Source organism: Setaria italica, chromosome IV (assembly GCF_000263155.2).
Source record: "Setaria italica strain Yugu1 chromosome IV, Setaria_italica_v2.0, whole genome shotgun sequence".
Classification (NCBI taxonomy): Eukaryota; Viridiplantae; Streptophyta; class Magnoliopsida; order Poales; family Poaceae; genus Setaria; species Setaria italica.
In genome coordinates this window covers 18,131,263-18,146,808 of record NC_028453.1, presented here as the reverse complement: position 1 = coordinate 18,146,808, position 15,546 = coordinate 18,131,263, and the positions used below count along the sequence as shown (strand labels likewise).

At 40.2% G+C, this 15,546-nt stretch overlaps 1 protein-coding gene across 2 annotated transcripts; it reads right to left on the bottom strand.

The window, feature by feature from the left end:
- Nucleotides 1–641: 641 nt before the first annotated feature.
- On the bottom strand, nt 642–13,647 carry LOC101765400 (G patch domain-containing protein TGH homolog). Of its 2 annotated transcripts, XM_004965321.2 has the most exons (17): nt 13,388–13,647; nt 12,152–12,242; nt 11,966–12,060; nt 11,450–11,553; nt 10,716–10,777; nt 10,552–10,626; nt 10,148–10,293; nt 9,297–9,372; nt 9,136–9,219; nt 8,937–9,014; nt 8,090–8,228; nt 5,341–5,824; nt 4,939–5,220; nt 4,751–4,867; nt 3,838–4,047; nt 2,195–3,096; nt 642–1,220 (listed from the first exon to the last, which is right to left on the bottom strand). In XM_004965321.2, the coding sequence occupies exons 1-16, from the start codon at nt 13,523–13,525 to the stop codon at nt 2,299–2,301; spliced, it is 2,979 nt and encodes a 992-aa protein (XP_004965378.1). In that variant the 5' UTR covers nt 13,526–13,647; the 3' UTR covers nt 642–1,220; nt 2,195–2,298. The 2 variants fall into 2 exon arrangements, with proteins under 2 accessions (XP_004965378.1, XP_004965379.1); XM_004965322.3 differs by lacking the exon at nt 642–1,220 and having other exon boundaries at nt 2,879–3,062.
- Nucleotides 13,648–15,546: the final 1,899 nt, after the last annotated feature.

The following is a 15,546-nucleotide window of genomic DNA, read 5'->3' as shown; positions in this document are numbered from 1 at the left end:
CAGGCCACATCCACTCCAGCTAGGCATGCGTGCGTCGGCCAACCCGTATAGAAACTGAGAGGCGACAGGTTCGTGTCAACGTGATCTCACGTCGTTTGGTGAGGATCATCAATATCCTCCTTTCTTTTACCTTTTCGTTTGGTCAGAGAAGCTGGTGAAAGGTAGGTTACCCACCACCTCCTTTGTGTGCCGCCACCATTGGAGGAGCTCCCACCCGCCCAACAGATCACCCCACTCCGTCGTTTTATCGGCGAGGGCCTCCAATCCCTCCATGTTCAGATCATCTTCCCTCCCTGCCTACCAAACGGCAATGCAGCGACAACACCAGGCAACATCATCTTCATCGCCTTCCCTGTCCCAAGGTCCATCAAAGTCCTGCGACTGCAACGATGGTTGCCACGGAACGAAGGAACGACCCGTACAGTCGCCAGAGCAGCGACCAGGAGCTTGACGCTAGCCACAGATTCTCGGAGCAAGCTATGGTAGGCCCGGTGCCAGGGCCAGACCGGCACATGAAAACGAAACACTTGACCTGAGCGTGACACCTGACATCACTTAGGGCTCTATGCTGAATCCAAGCCATGCCTCACACAGGACCTCTCTATACCTAGTGTCTGGAGGAAGCAACAAGAAAAAGTACCTTGGGGTTTCAACATCATGGCCCTACCCCTTTTCCAATCAGTTGCTGTCGTCGACAGGCTAGGCAAGAATCTTCCTAGCGTTTCATGGGTGTACAGTGGACAGGGGAACTTCCTCTGAATTCTAGTGCCACCGAGCAGGGAAGGTTCCAACTTCGCCAGAGAGCAAACCACATCATGGGGATCAGCTGCGCAGATCATTCCTGTGTACGACGATAAACAGCCTACGGCTACATGTCAATACGCATTCATCAACATTACTAGTTTTACAACACGGCTGTGCTTCGGTGAATACACCTGCGTCCTATCCTATCCGAACATTTACATGGACATCAAATCTGGGATGATCTTCAAAGGAAAGCTCAATACATGCTTGTGTCATCTGTGAGTCTGAACATCTGATAGGGTGGTCACCGAGCTGGAAAGGTGCAAAAACTGGCATAAACAATAAAGCTTGATGCACGATCAGTCGGCATACAAGGAAAGCATCTGCGGTCTATCTTCTCTTCGACTTGCATCATGCATCAAGCTTCTGGTGGTCAAGTTGATATTTCTGTGGTGCGTAGTAATATGGACATTCAACTGCAAAAGGACAGCATGCAATTACATCGCATCAGTCTTTTTACTCGACGGAGATATCAAAATCGCTAATTCATATTACAAAACAAAGATGAGGAAAAACACAGCAAAAATATATCCTCAGCAAGGGACAAAGGCAACCAGTACCATCAACTGTACCCTACCATATCACTTGACTGCAACATCTTGCTGCCAATCAGGGAAGGAGAGCTTGTTGGTACCAGCCAGGCCCGAATTGTTCAACTGTACTAGTACTACGCTTTGGCAGTTCTTCCAACTGTACTAGTACTATCATATGAATTAAGCAAACAAGAAAAATAGCTTTTATACCGTGAGGATAAGGATGGGAGAATTCCACGATGATTCTCATTCATGCCATGCTGTGCTTATATACACACAAGGCAGGCTGGATGATTCTCATTCATGCCATGCCTAACGATGATTCTCATTTATGCCATGCTGTGCTTATATACACATCTAAGGAGACAGCTAGGGGATTTACAACAATAAAGCTATGGTCAATGCTATTAAACCTGTTATCCAGGGAAGGTCAGCTGCTATTGTCCTGAATAGCAGCAACCGATATTAATATTCCAACATATACAACTAGTGGTTATGCCGTTTTGCAGCACACAGGTTTATCATCAAACCATGCTACCAAAACAACATGAGTTCAGTTTTGCAAATAGGGCTAGTGCCACTTGGCCACGACCTTTCCTTCCCAATATGTGCATGTTTCATTACAGTTGAGTTGGGTCAGCCCAAATGTGCGCAAGGCAGTTAAACAGAGACAAAAAGTCCATCAACATGAACATTTGACATTAAGAGAAAGCTAGAAACATGCAAGAAACAAGCAACTAAGGTACTACGGACTGCTTTTTGCCATAGCAATGCTACAATGGCACATCACCAATCCACCAAAGACAGCTTATGCAGAAGTGATAAAGGCATAAAGCCAAGATATGTAGAACACTTACTGTGAGCTTTTTTTCCGTATCTCCCCCAGTGTTCAACAAACTTCCATGGTTTGCAAAACCAATAGCTCTTCCCTGTGTCATCCCTCATTTGTATAGTCATATATTCATGAATAATCTTCATGATCCTTTCTTCTGTGCTTGTGGTGCCTAGAATGCTTTCTGCTTCTGTCTTTATCAGATGATCTTCTACTACTAGATTTATATCTTTCCTTGTGTTCATGATCACTAGAATCGCTATCAGATGTGCAAGTTCGGTGATGCCTTTTCTCCTTGCGTTTTCTCTCATGTTTGGTGTCACTGCGAGAATCAGTTTCCGGAGTTCTACTCCTACCTTTCCTGTGCCTTGAATGAGACTTACTTCTCCTGTTCCTATGGCGTTCACTAGCAGAGTCAGATTCTGGAGTCCCATCCCAGCTGTGATGATGTGATCTTCTTTTCCTACTCCTATGCCGTTCACTAGATGAATCGGACCTCGGACTATGATTCTGGCTTTGCCGATGCATATCGCGAGACCTGTTTTCCTCAGTTCTATTCTCCTGCTTCTCATATTTCAAAGCAAGCTTTTCAGCACTGGCTAATGGAGCATCTTGATTGGCATTGCCAACTTGCACCATGCCAAAAGAGCTCTGACTCTCCTTTACTTCTGCGAGAGCAGTTGTTATTCTTTCATACTGAGGTGAGCCACTTGCACCAGCAGCTGCAAGTGTTTCTGGTCTAGATAAAACATTAGGTCTTTCCGGTGGAACCTCTAATCCCAGTTCTTTACCCAATGATTCTAGGAAATCCTCAGCAACAAGCCGATTGAGTGCCATGTTGGCGCCTTCACTTGTCTTCAGTGGATCCACTGGTTGATTATTAAGAATTTCATCTGCATCATCATCTGAGTCATCAGAAAAGATAGCCTGCATGCCACAATTACCGATTATCAATATAAAACCTAAATTTATCATAACCATTTTCTAATAAACAAAAAGGAGGCTACGACATTAAGTTCCTATCTAAAGATGCTTAAGCTCTTCCGAACATGAAATCTTCAGGCTCGATGCGAGCCTTAAGCTTAAAGACCCATCCCATATTCTAACTAGCTGACAGTTAAATTTTCTTCAAGGAGTTAAGCGCATCAGAACCAATCCTAGACACAAATTGGTCCTGCATTCCTTAGAAGCGCAAAATCTTCAATATACTGAGCACATTTACGAGTTGTTCCACATAAATGAAAGCTGGATAACATGTGCTATTGTGCAATCTAAAATATATAATTTTACATTATTTACAATATTGGTAAATTTTTAGTCATTCGATGTAGCTTTTAGTCCTAGTATTTTATGTTATTTTATTAAAATTGGCAAAATTAGAAGCGTTGCAGCCTTTTGAAGAGTTCATCACTAGCATACAGGATAATGCCCTTCAGTCAACTTTCCATGATTCTATCCTTTAGTTTAAGGAGGAACAAACTGGTGCAGTGACTGGTTTTAGAAGTTTAAAATCTAGTGCGATGCCAATTTGAATTTCAAGTTCAGAGTAGGTTGGCTGAAATGCCATTCTACTGTGACTGGCTTTAATTAGTCTCAAATAGTTTGATCTCAGTTTGACTTCGAGGACGATGTTTCAATAAGAACTTCCAAATAGGGAATATATGCTACCTTGTAAAGATCAACAGGTCTTTGCATGCTGCTAAGCTCAATGTCAGGGTCATTAGCAGTTCCCTGTGACTCAACCTCTGTTATCCCTTCCATGGAAGCATGCTGTGAACTCCTGCTTGAGCTCTCCACTTCGTCCTTTGTTCCCTTGTTTGATTCTGTCATAAAGATAAGGTTGTCTATCTTCGTTCTTGGTCTTTGAACAGGCATTGGCTGCAAATGTGTAAAGAATGATCAGATGCCGACGTGAGTGCTACTTTAAACATATTTCATTTGAAGCTATACAAATAGATTTAAAACAAAAACTAATGTAGTTTGAAGAAGTACACAAGTGAAAGAATATGGTAGAAACAGCATACAGATACATATATTGTATTACACGAATGTCTTGTAAAACTAGATCCATCTCATCTTTGTTGTGGACGCTTTTGTGGGCCGGTGTTATCAGCGCCGGAAGCACAACAAGAAGCCGGCGCAAGCTCCAGATGTTTAGGAGGAAGATCTCATTAGTTGCAGGGGATTGGCATTAGTTAGGCTCGTGGTTATCCACCAGCTGGTTGTTAGGGATTTTGTTAGCCCGGCATTATATAAGCCGGTTAGTACTTTGCTTTACGCACGCAAGGATTCAGTCATCAAAAGTTCAGAGCCTCTGCGGAGGGCGAACTAGGCTGAACCCCTGCCCTTTTGTTCCTCAAACTCAGATTAATAAAGCTAATCCTTCCTCGCCCTATCATCTTCCAGTGGCTTAATAAACATCAACCAATGAAATGGTTGTCAGGTATCACCAGATTGAAAAGAAGCATAACATCAAGAGATGCTTCTGTAAGTAATGTAAGTATATATATGACCCATATGCACACAAGCATCAGAAGTATTGAAGTAATGGCAGCTATAAAAACCTCATAATTCAATTTACCTTCCCCATGAAAGGGTCAACGATATCAAAACGTTTGCACAGTATTGGTAAAGGCCGCCATTCAAACTGCTCCCTTCGTGGATATATGGGCTTCTCATCTTGAGGCACTACAGAGCTCTTTATAAAATTTCCAGGGGTCAACATTTGGAAGAAAACTTAAGATAATATTAACAAGGACCAAAGTATACCTCTACTTGAGTCGCCGCAACAAAACGTTGCTCATTCATTCCAGGCAAAGAGAACAATGATGAATGATCAATAACCTTTTTCCCCTTCCCCTTTTCAATTGCCTCTGCAACAGCCTCAAAATCAAGCCTTTCTCGAGCGCGATCAGCCTCTGACATAGTACTTGTAGGTGCAACATTTGCAGAGCGTAGACCTCCCTTATACTTATCTTTAAGAAATTGCTCAAACCTAGCTTGTTTGGCAGGATCATTGCTAAAAGGCTTCTCAGACTCTGGTAGGGCATCCTGTTTCCAAGCAAGATAAATGCATTTGCAGACCAAGAATGAGTTATTGACATAACCAATATGGTATTAAGCATTAACAAGGGAAGCAACAATGACAGCCCAACGCAATACAAAACTTACAAGGGATATTGGCTTGACAAATGTGTCAACGAGATTAGATTGCAGTTGAACTGCTTCCTTCGCAGAAAGCGATGGGCTATGTAATTTGGTACTTCTATCAAGAGGCCTTTCGCCAAGAATTCTCCCACGATTCTCTGCTGTCAATTTTTCAGAAGTCTTTGACTTTGCAGAATCAGGTCTTTGCTGACCAACATATTTTTGCTGATGCTCCCATAACTTTCTCATATAATATTTACAGCCATCTCCTCCACTAAGGAACATGAACTGAGGGTTTGTCTTACTTTTCTCCTTGTAGAAATCTTCAATATGTTTCCCACAACGTGCAACCATAGCTGCACAACCCTCAATCAATAGCGTCAAGCTAGTGTCTTCTGGAGGAGGAACCTCAAGAGGAGCTGAATCATAAAACTTCTCTGCAGACTGAACTGGAGTTGGAAACTTGTGTCGAGCATCAAAATCATCTGGAATCTCAGGAGGAAGGAATCTGGAGAAAGTCAAATGGCGTTCAATTTCCTACTAAAGTATATACATAAACAGCAGAAGAAATACTGAATTAAATAAACCAATCTGTGCCTGCAATGGTTTAAATATCCAAAATTGGAATTTGGAGGTTTATAGTACCATTACATGGTACTCCATCCAACCATATTTACATGAATCGACTTAACAGTTTTCTGAGTTAAATTTTGATCACAAATTTTTGCTGCACTATATTGATGCTAAATAATAAATGATGACCACCATGTGATTGTTTGGACATTGAAATACGTAGTGGTAACATTTTGTATCATTAAACCTGTATATAGCTAGTCCAATTGTTAGTCAAAATTTACAATGTTTGGTTCTTGAAAAGTGTGTGTATTATGACTCTGGATGGAAGGCATGGCACGCATGGTAGGAGAGACTTGCAGATTAGTGCCTATGAAACTGTTCAAGTATACTACTTCCCATTCAAAATCACCCCCAACTTATAGCTAATCGGATTTATTGGCATACTCAGTTTCAGTGCTACATAAAGCCACCAAGCACCACCTTTACTGAATCAGGGAACGCTCACAGCAGGGTTAATGGGGCACAGGTGTGGGTGTCAATGTCCAACTTAGGTTTTTCTCTCAGATTGGTAGCTTCTGGACACACCAAAAACATGCTGGTGTCCAAGTTTGCTAAAAAAAAAATTTGGACTCTGTCTGGGTAACACTGGTTCACAGTGATTGTTAGCTAAACAGCGTTGTAATATGCTTCTCCAACCCAAATCCTAAACCAGGAAGGCAACTCTCTGACCATTATTAGTAAAACCTAATAATAATGAACAAAGTACAAAGGAAGCCATTCCCACCAGCTCCTTTGTGGTCTGCCTCCAACCAAAGATGCATTGGCGCTCAAGGGTGACAGCAACCTCCACAATGCTGGCAGACAGGGCAAGGACCTGTGGAAGACAACATGGCTTGTCTCCACCACCTATGTCGTCACTGCTATGAACTCAGGGTTGTAGTGTCTTGATTACTGTTCTTGGCCTAGAACAAGATGAGACATAGATTGATTGAACTAATGTAGCATGCCACCATGACAAGAGCTGAAGCAAGAGAGCAACTGATGGGCACAAGATGGTAATATAGAATAAAGAATGAGGTATGGCCACGGCATGCAGCGATGTGACGGCACCTACAGCACTAGGCAGCAACCCAAGGAGACTTGGTCAGCACATAGGAAACTATGGTGGTGGCGATCTGGTGAACCTGGCAAGATAAAGAAGGGGATTGAAGAAGAGGCAACATCTTGTGTACTATTAACATGTTGGCACTCACCACTGACATGCCATGCCCATTTGGGCCATCTTGGATGACAAAATGACATATTAGAAAAAATTCTTGTGGTCACATGCTTTCAGTCAAGTTTATGGACTTAATTGGTTCCACTATGCAAGACTCAGTCTTGTAAATTACTACATACTACCCACCCCACCCCCACCCATCATTAGGACTGAATTGGCTCCAATATGCAAGTCCCAGTCTTGTAATTTACTGTATACTTGCCCTGTTTAGAGCAAGCTAAATAGTCTCTCGATTAATTAGCTTGTCCTAAACATCATTTTTTTTAAAACAGAGGTAGTATAATAAACACTTTCATAAGTCCAGCCAATAAACCTAGCATTACAGGGAAAAAACAAAATCTGAATGGCTTTCTAACAATAAAATAAAATATACATGATAATGATAATATTTTTATTTGCATTTCCAAATATAGACTCAATGATGATGATGGTGATGAAGACAACAATAATTTTTTAACTTTTATAGTTTTCCATATATATACAATCATGTTTCAAATTCTGATGTGCAGTTGGCAAAAGAATCTGACCACTCATTTTGCATATATTATAAGCAACAAAATCATAATCACTAGAAAGTTACTTCTAAACATGAGTTCAATTACATTCTTAGACCTCTAATACAATGATATGCAGCTCACATGCATTTTGAGAAAAAAATTATATTGTTACCAAGTATGAATCTCAAAATGCAAGCATGCCTTATATACAGAAATGGGGGAGCATATTTTTCCCAAATATATTTCATTACTTAAACTAACAAGAACGAAATTTGGGATCAATGATTAGTAGGTAAGCTAAAAGCTTTAAAAGGGCAACACCAGAAGGTAGAATGGAAAATCAAAGCCCAGATATTTTTAGGTAGGTCACACTTCACACTTTCAATCAATGTGAAAAGATATGAATCAAAGAAAGTATTACCTTTCAAGTTTGTACTCAGAATTTGAGGCAATCTTAAAGCTCAGGTAGAAACCTCTTTTTCTGTTATCAAGTTTGTAATTACTGTCGCTGGCTGTTTTTGAAGGTTCAATGTCCACTTCAGTTTGTTCATAAGCAAAACCTAAATACAAGAAATGTTAGTACGAAAGATCACCTAATAAGTACATCAACCAGAAGATATAGCATGACACCACAATGAAAAAAACAAGCCTCTAACGTCTATTGACCATGAATATGAATTCAGAAAAACTTCCATCAGAAAACAAAATATTCCCTCTGTTCCAAATATAAGAGGTTATAGTTTTATCCTAAAACAAACTTCTCTAACTTCGACAAAGTTTATAGAAAAATATAAAAAACCAAAGAAATGCACTATCAAGACATATTTTTCATGGTAGATTTAATGAAACTAATTTAGGTTTTAGTTTATCCTAAGTCAAATTTCTCCAACCAAGTTTATAGAAAGATATAATAACATCTACAATGCCAAATAAATGCACTATGAAGACATATTTATGGTAGATTTAATGAAATTAATTTGATGTTGGTGCCTTTTTCTATAAACTTGGGGGTGAAGAAAGTTTGAGTTAGGACAAAACTAAAATCTCTTACATTTTGGAATGGAGAGACTATGAAATATCAAGATCCTTGAAAAAGCAAATTTGCCACAATCTAGGAAGGGTCAAAGAAACTGAAAATCGTATGTTCCACACAGACACAATCCCACAACTGGATCAAGGAGTGGTATAAACAGCAAAACATCTTATGATTGATTCGTCCGTTCCATAATCATCAGACAGTACCAAGATTGACAGGATTACTCAATTACCTGATGCATAAATATCTTCATCTTCAACATCAAGCTCTTCGAGCGCTCCAATCCCAAAGCCAGGTGCATAATGTCCTGCTGATGATTGAACAGCTAGCAAAGTTAACCACAAAACTGAGGCTAGAACGATCATTAATCAACATTCAGTCTACTGATGTATATTGGAATAACAGGGAGCAAAATCATGATTATAACTTACAGTTAGAAGTCAGAAGACTTCCCCTCATTGAAACATCATTTCTTTTGTGGTCCCTATCTCTTGACTTCTGTAATGTTTTTCTGTCTACAAAAGAAATCAGGTGCGACGGACACTAATGAATGAAATGACACTGATAAGAGTATATTATAGGAACATGATACCTCTAAACTCAGGAGCATGCTTGAATGGATCATAACCTAATCCATGCAAATCCTGCTTTGGATGAAGCACGTAGACCTATATATTCATGGAGTGTAATACTGTCAGCAGATGTTTTCTTCATACATATTCCTAACACACCATGCAACCATGAACATGAAAGAAATTAGTATTTGTATACACATTATGGACATCTTGGAGACTACCATACTACTGATACATTCCCTTGCAATTGAAGGTAATGAGTATGCCTCTGGCCATTGATCTTCCTTTTGAAAATGAATGATAAGAGGATAAGAGGAAAGTGCATTTTGTGAAATAATATGAAATTACTTTAACAAAATTGATGATATGGCTTCACATGGCCAATCATAAAAAACAGAAGCTAGCATCAATTGGAGGTCATGTTTGAATGCATTGCAGTCTACATAGCACAAAAGTGTTCAAGTACTATATATAAACGAGGGAAAATCATGATAAGCTAGTTTTAGTCCAACAAAAGAAACACAAATGCCCTCCAGAGCTGAAAGAATTACTTAAGTAACAATGTGACAAATACCGTTCATGCAGCCAACAAAACATCAACTCCTCTAGCATAGACTGGAGGTCAAATTTATTGAAGGTTTCACTGAAATACGGTCCAAGACAGCTAATGAAACCGATGCAGTGCAAAAGATAAAGAACACCCATCATGATAAGCTACTTGGGAAAAGAAATGCCCAACACCGTATTTTTATAGATGAAATAATCACAAAAAAATGATAAAACCTTGAACAGAAGCAGTTATAGAATCAATGAACCAAACAAGAAAATATGCCCATGCAATGAATCGAATAACACTGATCCTACTTACAGGTGTATTTCCAGATACACGCATTTCCTCGGTTGACCCCACAACAGCTTGATCTAAGCTAGGCTTGCCGGAACTTTGATCTTGATCCTCATCATTTTTGGACCCAGAGAGAGCAAGAAAAGCTTTTCTAGCATTCCTGCGTGATTCTGTGTGCAGAGTACTTTTTCAGGATACAAGGAGACATACAACTTCAAATGATTAGGAAGAAATGTCATCATTTGAAAATCATAATGAAACTTTTGAGCAGAATAATGTTTTCAAACTAAAGATAATTAGCAAGCTCAGAAGCTGATATAGCAGGGCATCCATGGCTGTAGCATTCAAGAGTTCTAAACCAAATGAAGGGACCATAAATGGCTAAACTTACCAAACAAACAAACAAATAATTGAAACAAAAGGTATACCATATAAGGAATCAGCATGTGAGTCCCTGATGGAGCGTCCTTGGCGCCAACCCATTTTCAATAGCAATGTCACACCTATTCAGACATGGTAGCGATATAAAAAGCAATTGATAGTGCATATATCAACTCACATGTTACTAAGAAAACATTAGAACAAATAATACCAATTGAATTTGTAGTGGGGGCCACCAATTCATCAGGTATGGGACCTGGTATAGCAGATGGTCTGCAAATAGATGTAAAGAAGAAAAACATATATATTAGAAAGAAGGGCAGTTCAAGCTGGATGCACTCATACACAAATTGGTGGCATTAGAATACAACAGCATAGATGTAATGAAAGAATCATGTAAGCCTATCAATAAATAAATAATACAAAAGTAGGAAACTAACAGGACCATATAGGCAACTAAATTTGGGAAAATTCCATTAGCAGGCCCATAGGAACCTTTTTTTTCACTTTGTCCCCATAGGTCCTTAAGGTTAACCAAAACAGCTCAGTATATAATCCATTTGTGGTATGTCATTGGTTGAATGAAACCGTAATGAATAACAGAAAAATGTGCAGTGAGATGATTGTGAGTGTTTCGATGGACAATATATTCACTTAAGGGCCTGTTTATAGATTTTACCCTTCAATTTTATGCTTACAAAGTAACAGACTAACAGTGCATAGTAGAGCTAACTAAATCTGTGCAAACAGCTACACAATGGTGACTGGTTTCTGCATTCTTATTTTAATTCAATTTATGTTATTTTTCCAAGTTGCAGGGAATTTGTCTGTTCGTAGTTGAGAAGCTGAGTTTAAAAAAGGATAATCAAGTGGCAAAAACAGATAAGCTAAGTTTAACAAGTTGATTATTTATGAAACTGATAGAACTGGATGAGAGATGCTAACCTCTCTTTTTGTTCCTTGGATGCTTGTTTTCGAGCGTATTCTGCAGCTGTAAAACCAAACGTATCATACTGCTGAGATGTCTCCAAAGCACTACCACCCATATCCTGTAATTAGTACCATACTGTCAACAAATCAACTAAAATTTTTCATAGGAGCAACCTATGGTATGAAATAACTTCAATCAGACTATTCATGCCTACCATAAAGCAGAAATTAGACCAGCCTTTTAAACTAAAACTGATTAGATCAAACATGCCCTAAGATGATGATGCAGACATACAGGTAGTAGCTGGAAGCCCAGAAACTTTAAAAACATATGCACAACATAAAGGCACATTTAGTAATATGTTCACACATAGACCTTCAAACCGGAGGCATGTAACATGTCTGCCCAATAGCCGTTCTTTACTTATTATTAAAGAAAAAGTATGAACAAATATTGCAGAATATCGATTTTCAGACTCTAATCTGAGCAACTGGATAGCTTTTAAAAAAAGACTAAAGAACATTACACACCTTTATATCTTCCTCATCAAGAAAACTGTGTATGCTTTGCTTTTTCACCTCAGCTCTATTCTTTCGTGACGATGTAAATGTTTGTGGAGTCCACCCTGAAGAAAATCATACTGCCTATATTATAACATGTGTTTCCTCAATGCTACCTTCATATACTACAATTATTAGAAATTTAGTGGAACATACCCTCTTTTGAGCCAACAGTATTGTAAAAGCCAGCAGAGAAGCCTCCAGTAAATGCACCATGAAATCTTCTTCTTCCTTCCTCATCCCTCACCTACACTCCAATAACCATTTCATTTTAGTAAACATGCCATATTACGATGACAATGGTAGTTGAAGTAAACTAAATCACATGCCACATGACATAAGGTGGAGTCTACAGTGCACAGCTCAACAGGTTGTAACTCACAAAAGATATGATTCACTCCATAAAATTATTTAACAGTAAACAATAAAGTTATGATATGATGAATGTTCACATTCCCTAAAATCTTACAGCATCAACCACTGACTGAGTGACCATAGATCGATGCTACTCTGAAGACTTGCTGGTATAAATACAAAATCTCTCACAATGGTTGCATCTTTCTGAGACAACCTAGTTTCTGAGTCTGCATGAACTTGCAATTTAAAAGTTCCTGAGACAACATAGTTTCTGGTATAAATACAAAGTCACAATGGTGTAAATACAAAGTCGCCATAGACTCATGCTGCTCTGAAGACTTGCAATCTATAGGTTTCTGAGTCTACTTGTAGCATCCAAAGTTCAAACAGATCAACAGCATCCACGCTATAAGGAAGTAAGGAACTAATCAACTAATAGAAGAATAATTAAGAAGAAATTACATCTGAGCGTTGAGCCATATGAATTTCCATAACCCATTCCATTATGAGATCAGCAGTAACCACTATTAAGATCATGGTTGCTGAATCTGAACATCTGGTCAGACTAACACGCACCCACAAGGATAAACAACAGAGACTGACAGTATGCTGTAGGATGATGAAATTACACCTCTCCTTTCTAAAGGTAGGTATGGTTCACTACTTAAACTATTCTTCTCCTTCAGATTTTCCTAGTTGACATATTGCTCAAATAACAAATAGGACCTACAGAGCAACTTCGACCTAAAATCGCATGCTTGCTTTCGCCCCAATTGCACAAGCAGAAAATCAATGGAGATATATTTATATTCTGAACCAGCATAGCTAAACAGAAGCATGAGATCAAGAGGCCAACGACAACAGCAGGCACGCCAGCGAACCTCAAATGAGGAGTTCCCTCTTGACCACAACCAAATTGCCAGCCCAATTGCTCCGCAAGCCGAAAACGTTAAAAGACATGATAACACAACGGACCACACGTTCCCGCCGCAACGGAACGTACAGATAGCGAGAGAGGGAGGGTGAGAGAAAGACCTCCTGCTTCCAGGCGGGGAGAGCGCGGAGCTGGCCGGCCTCGGCGACGGCCCGGCGCTTGCGGGCGGAGGTGTCCTCCTCCCGCTCGATGGGCGTCCCGTAGATCACGAGATCCTCGTCGTCGCTGTCGGCCCCCATGGTGGCCGGAACCGAGGGAGGCCGAGGAGCCCCAAGCCCTAGCTCGCCGGCGGAGGCGCGGCGGCGTGGAGGCGACGAAAGGACAGAAGAGGGTTCCGGAATGTTGAGAGCGAGAAAGAGAGCCAGAGAGGTGGAAGCCAGCCGAGATTTGGGAGGTTTTGGGCCCGTTTTGCACCAGGGGGGCCATGGTGGCCTGTCTAGCCCAACTCGTCCACAAACCCATCGTGCTGGGCCTCGCGCGAGTGTGGACTTTTATCATGCTCTCCACGTTAGATTACAAATTATTCGTTTTGATTTTTTTAAATACTTTTATTATTTATGTATATGAAGAACCAAAATGAATAGTAATTTGAAAACGACAAAATTTATAGAGCCCAGTACATACAGATTTGCTAAATAAATTTGAAGTATTGTGCTTCGTGTTTGTTGCACAATTTCATTCAATGGCTTTATTCAATGTTGTGTTATTTGTTCGGCATTTTGGCTCATGGTCGCCCATTATTGGTTTAACACCCGAGCGGCAAGCAAGACCCTGCGCTCCTTATGAAATGAGTTGTGCGATGTATTGGAGATATCAACATCGCCGCGACAGTTGCAAAGCACAAGTAAGAAGATCATTATAGACTTATAGTCTGACTTTCTCGCCCTGGCAGGGCAGCCCCGCCCCAAGCAGCAGCAATGTACTGAACGAAGGGTTGGAAGCTGAGGTAGGACGCCGTCAAAGCAAGACGTAGAATATTGTTTATCACTCGTTAATTTATCATAACAAACCGATGATGTTACAATGCCTTACCTAACCATTCTTCCATGAGATTTTATCATTCAGTTGCAAAAGAAGGAAACTTGTTCGATTGAGAGGTTCACACACAACCATCCATCCATCCATGTATAACCATTGTGGGAACAAGAGCAGGTATAACCATTCACGACAACCGATTGGGTACTCACTACACTTGTACTGTCATGTCATCACTGGTGGTGGCAATTGTGCCTGGCCCATGGCGATTTCGATCGTGCCTTGCATTTCAGGCTCCCCAACTGGGAGGATGCCCTTTATTGGGCGCAGAGCGAGGTAGTAGCCTATGCGAAGGAAGTTGCTGACGAGGACTAGTATTCCACCAGCAGTTGACAGGCCATCATCAGTGCCCCCACACGAGGACTCCAGGTAGGATTTAAACCCGATCTTGTTCCTTTGGTCATTCAAGAATGTAGCATCGAGCAGTAGCAATATTGCTGGTACGAAAGCCAATCTATAGAAAGGGTGATAACAGAATTAATGACAATTTATAATTTTTTCCCATATTTACATGAGCAGGGCCGTCGACGAGGGAGCGCCAGGTGAGCACTGGAACAGGGCCATGAAAAATCTGGGGCCACCAAATTGCTAGTATGTGATTAAGTATGGACTTAATCAGGAAGGGAAAAGGAAAAGTCCCATTGCATGTCCATTCGTGGCTATCACTGCTATACATAAGAATGAAGGCATCACGCATGCCATCTCTGCTATACAGTATGCATGGCAGACCTATTGGTAAGTGTGTCGATCGATCAACCAATGATGGAATTCAGAAATTGTTTTAGCATTTGATTACTTCCATAATTGTCCCTTGTTATGTAGACCACTTGTGGAATTTCAAATGATGTAAATTGCTCTGCAATAACAGGTTAAAACTTCAGATAGGATGTTTTTTTTAAAAGATAGTTGATGTCACACGTCCAAAATTTACAGATTAATGCTCATTCCAATTTCAAGGTTCAGCATTATTCTGTTTTATTATCTTAAGAAGACTAGAGTTCATGTAAATTAATTCAAATTACTTTTTCTATAAATCATGTACCGAAGTAACATAATTATGTAGCATATCTTAGATATATTAAACATATGATTTTTCTTTAACTTTTAGGGCTCGCTTTTCACTCTTGTACCTCAAATTCCTGGAGACGGCCCTAACATGAATTAAGTGGAAAATGCACTAATAAGGCATTGAGATTGATGTTGGTCATGATCAGGGGCGGATTTG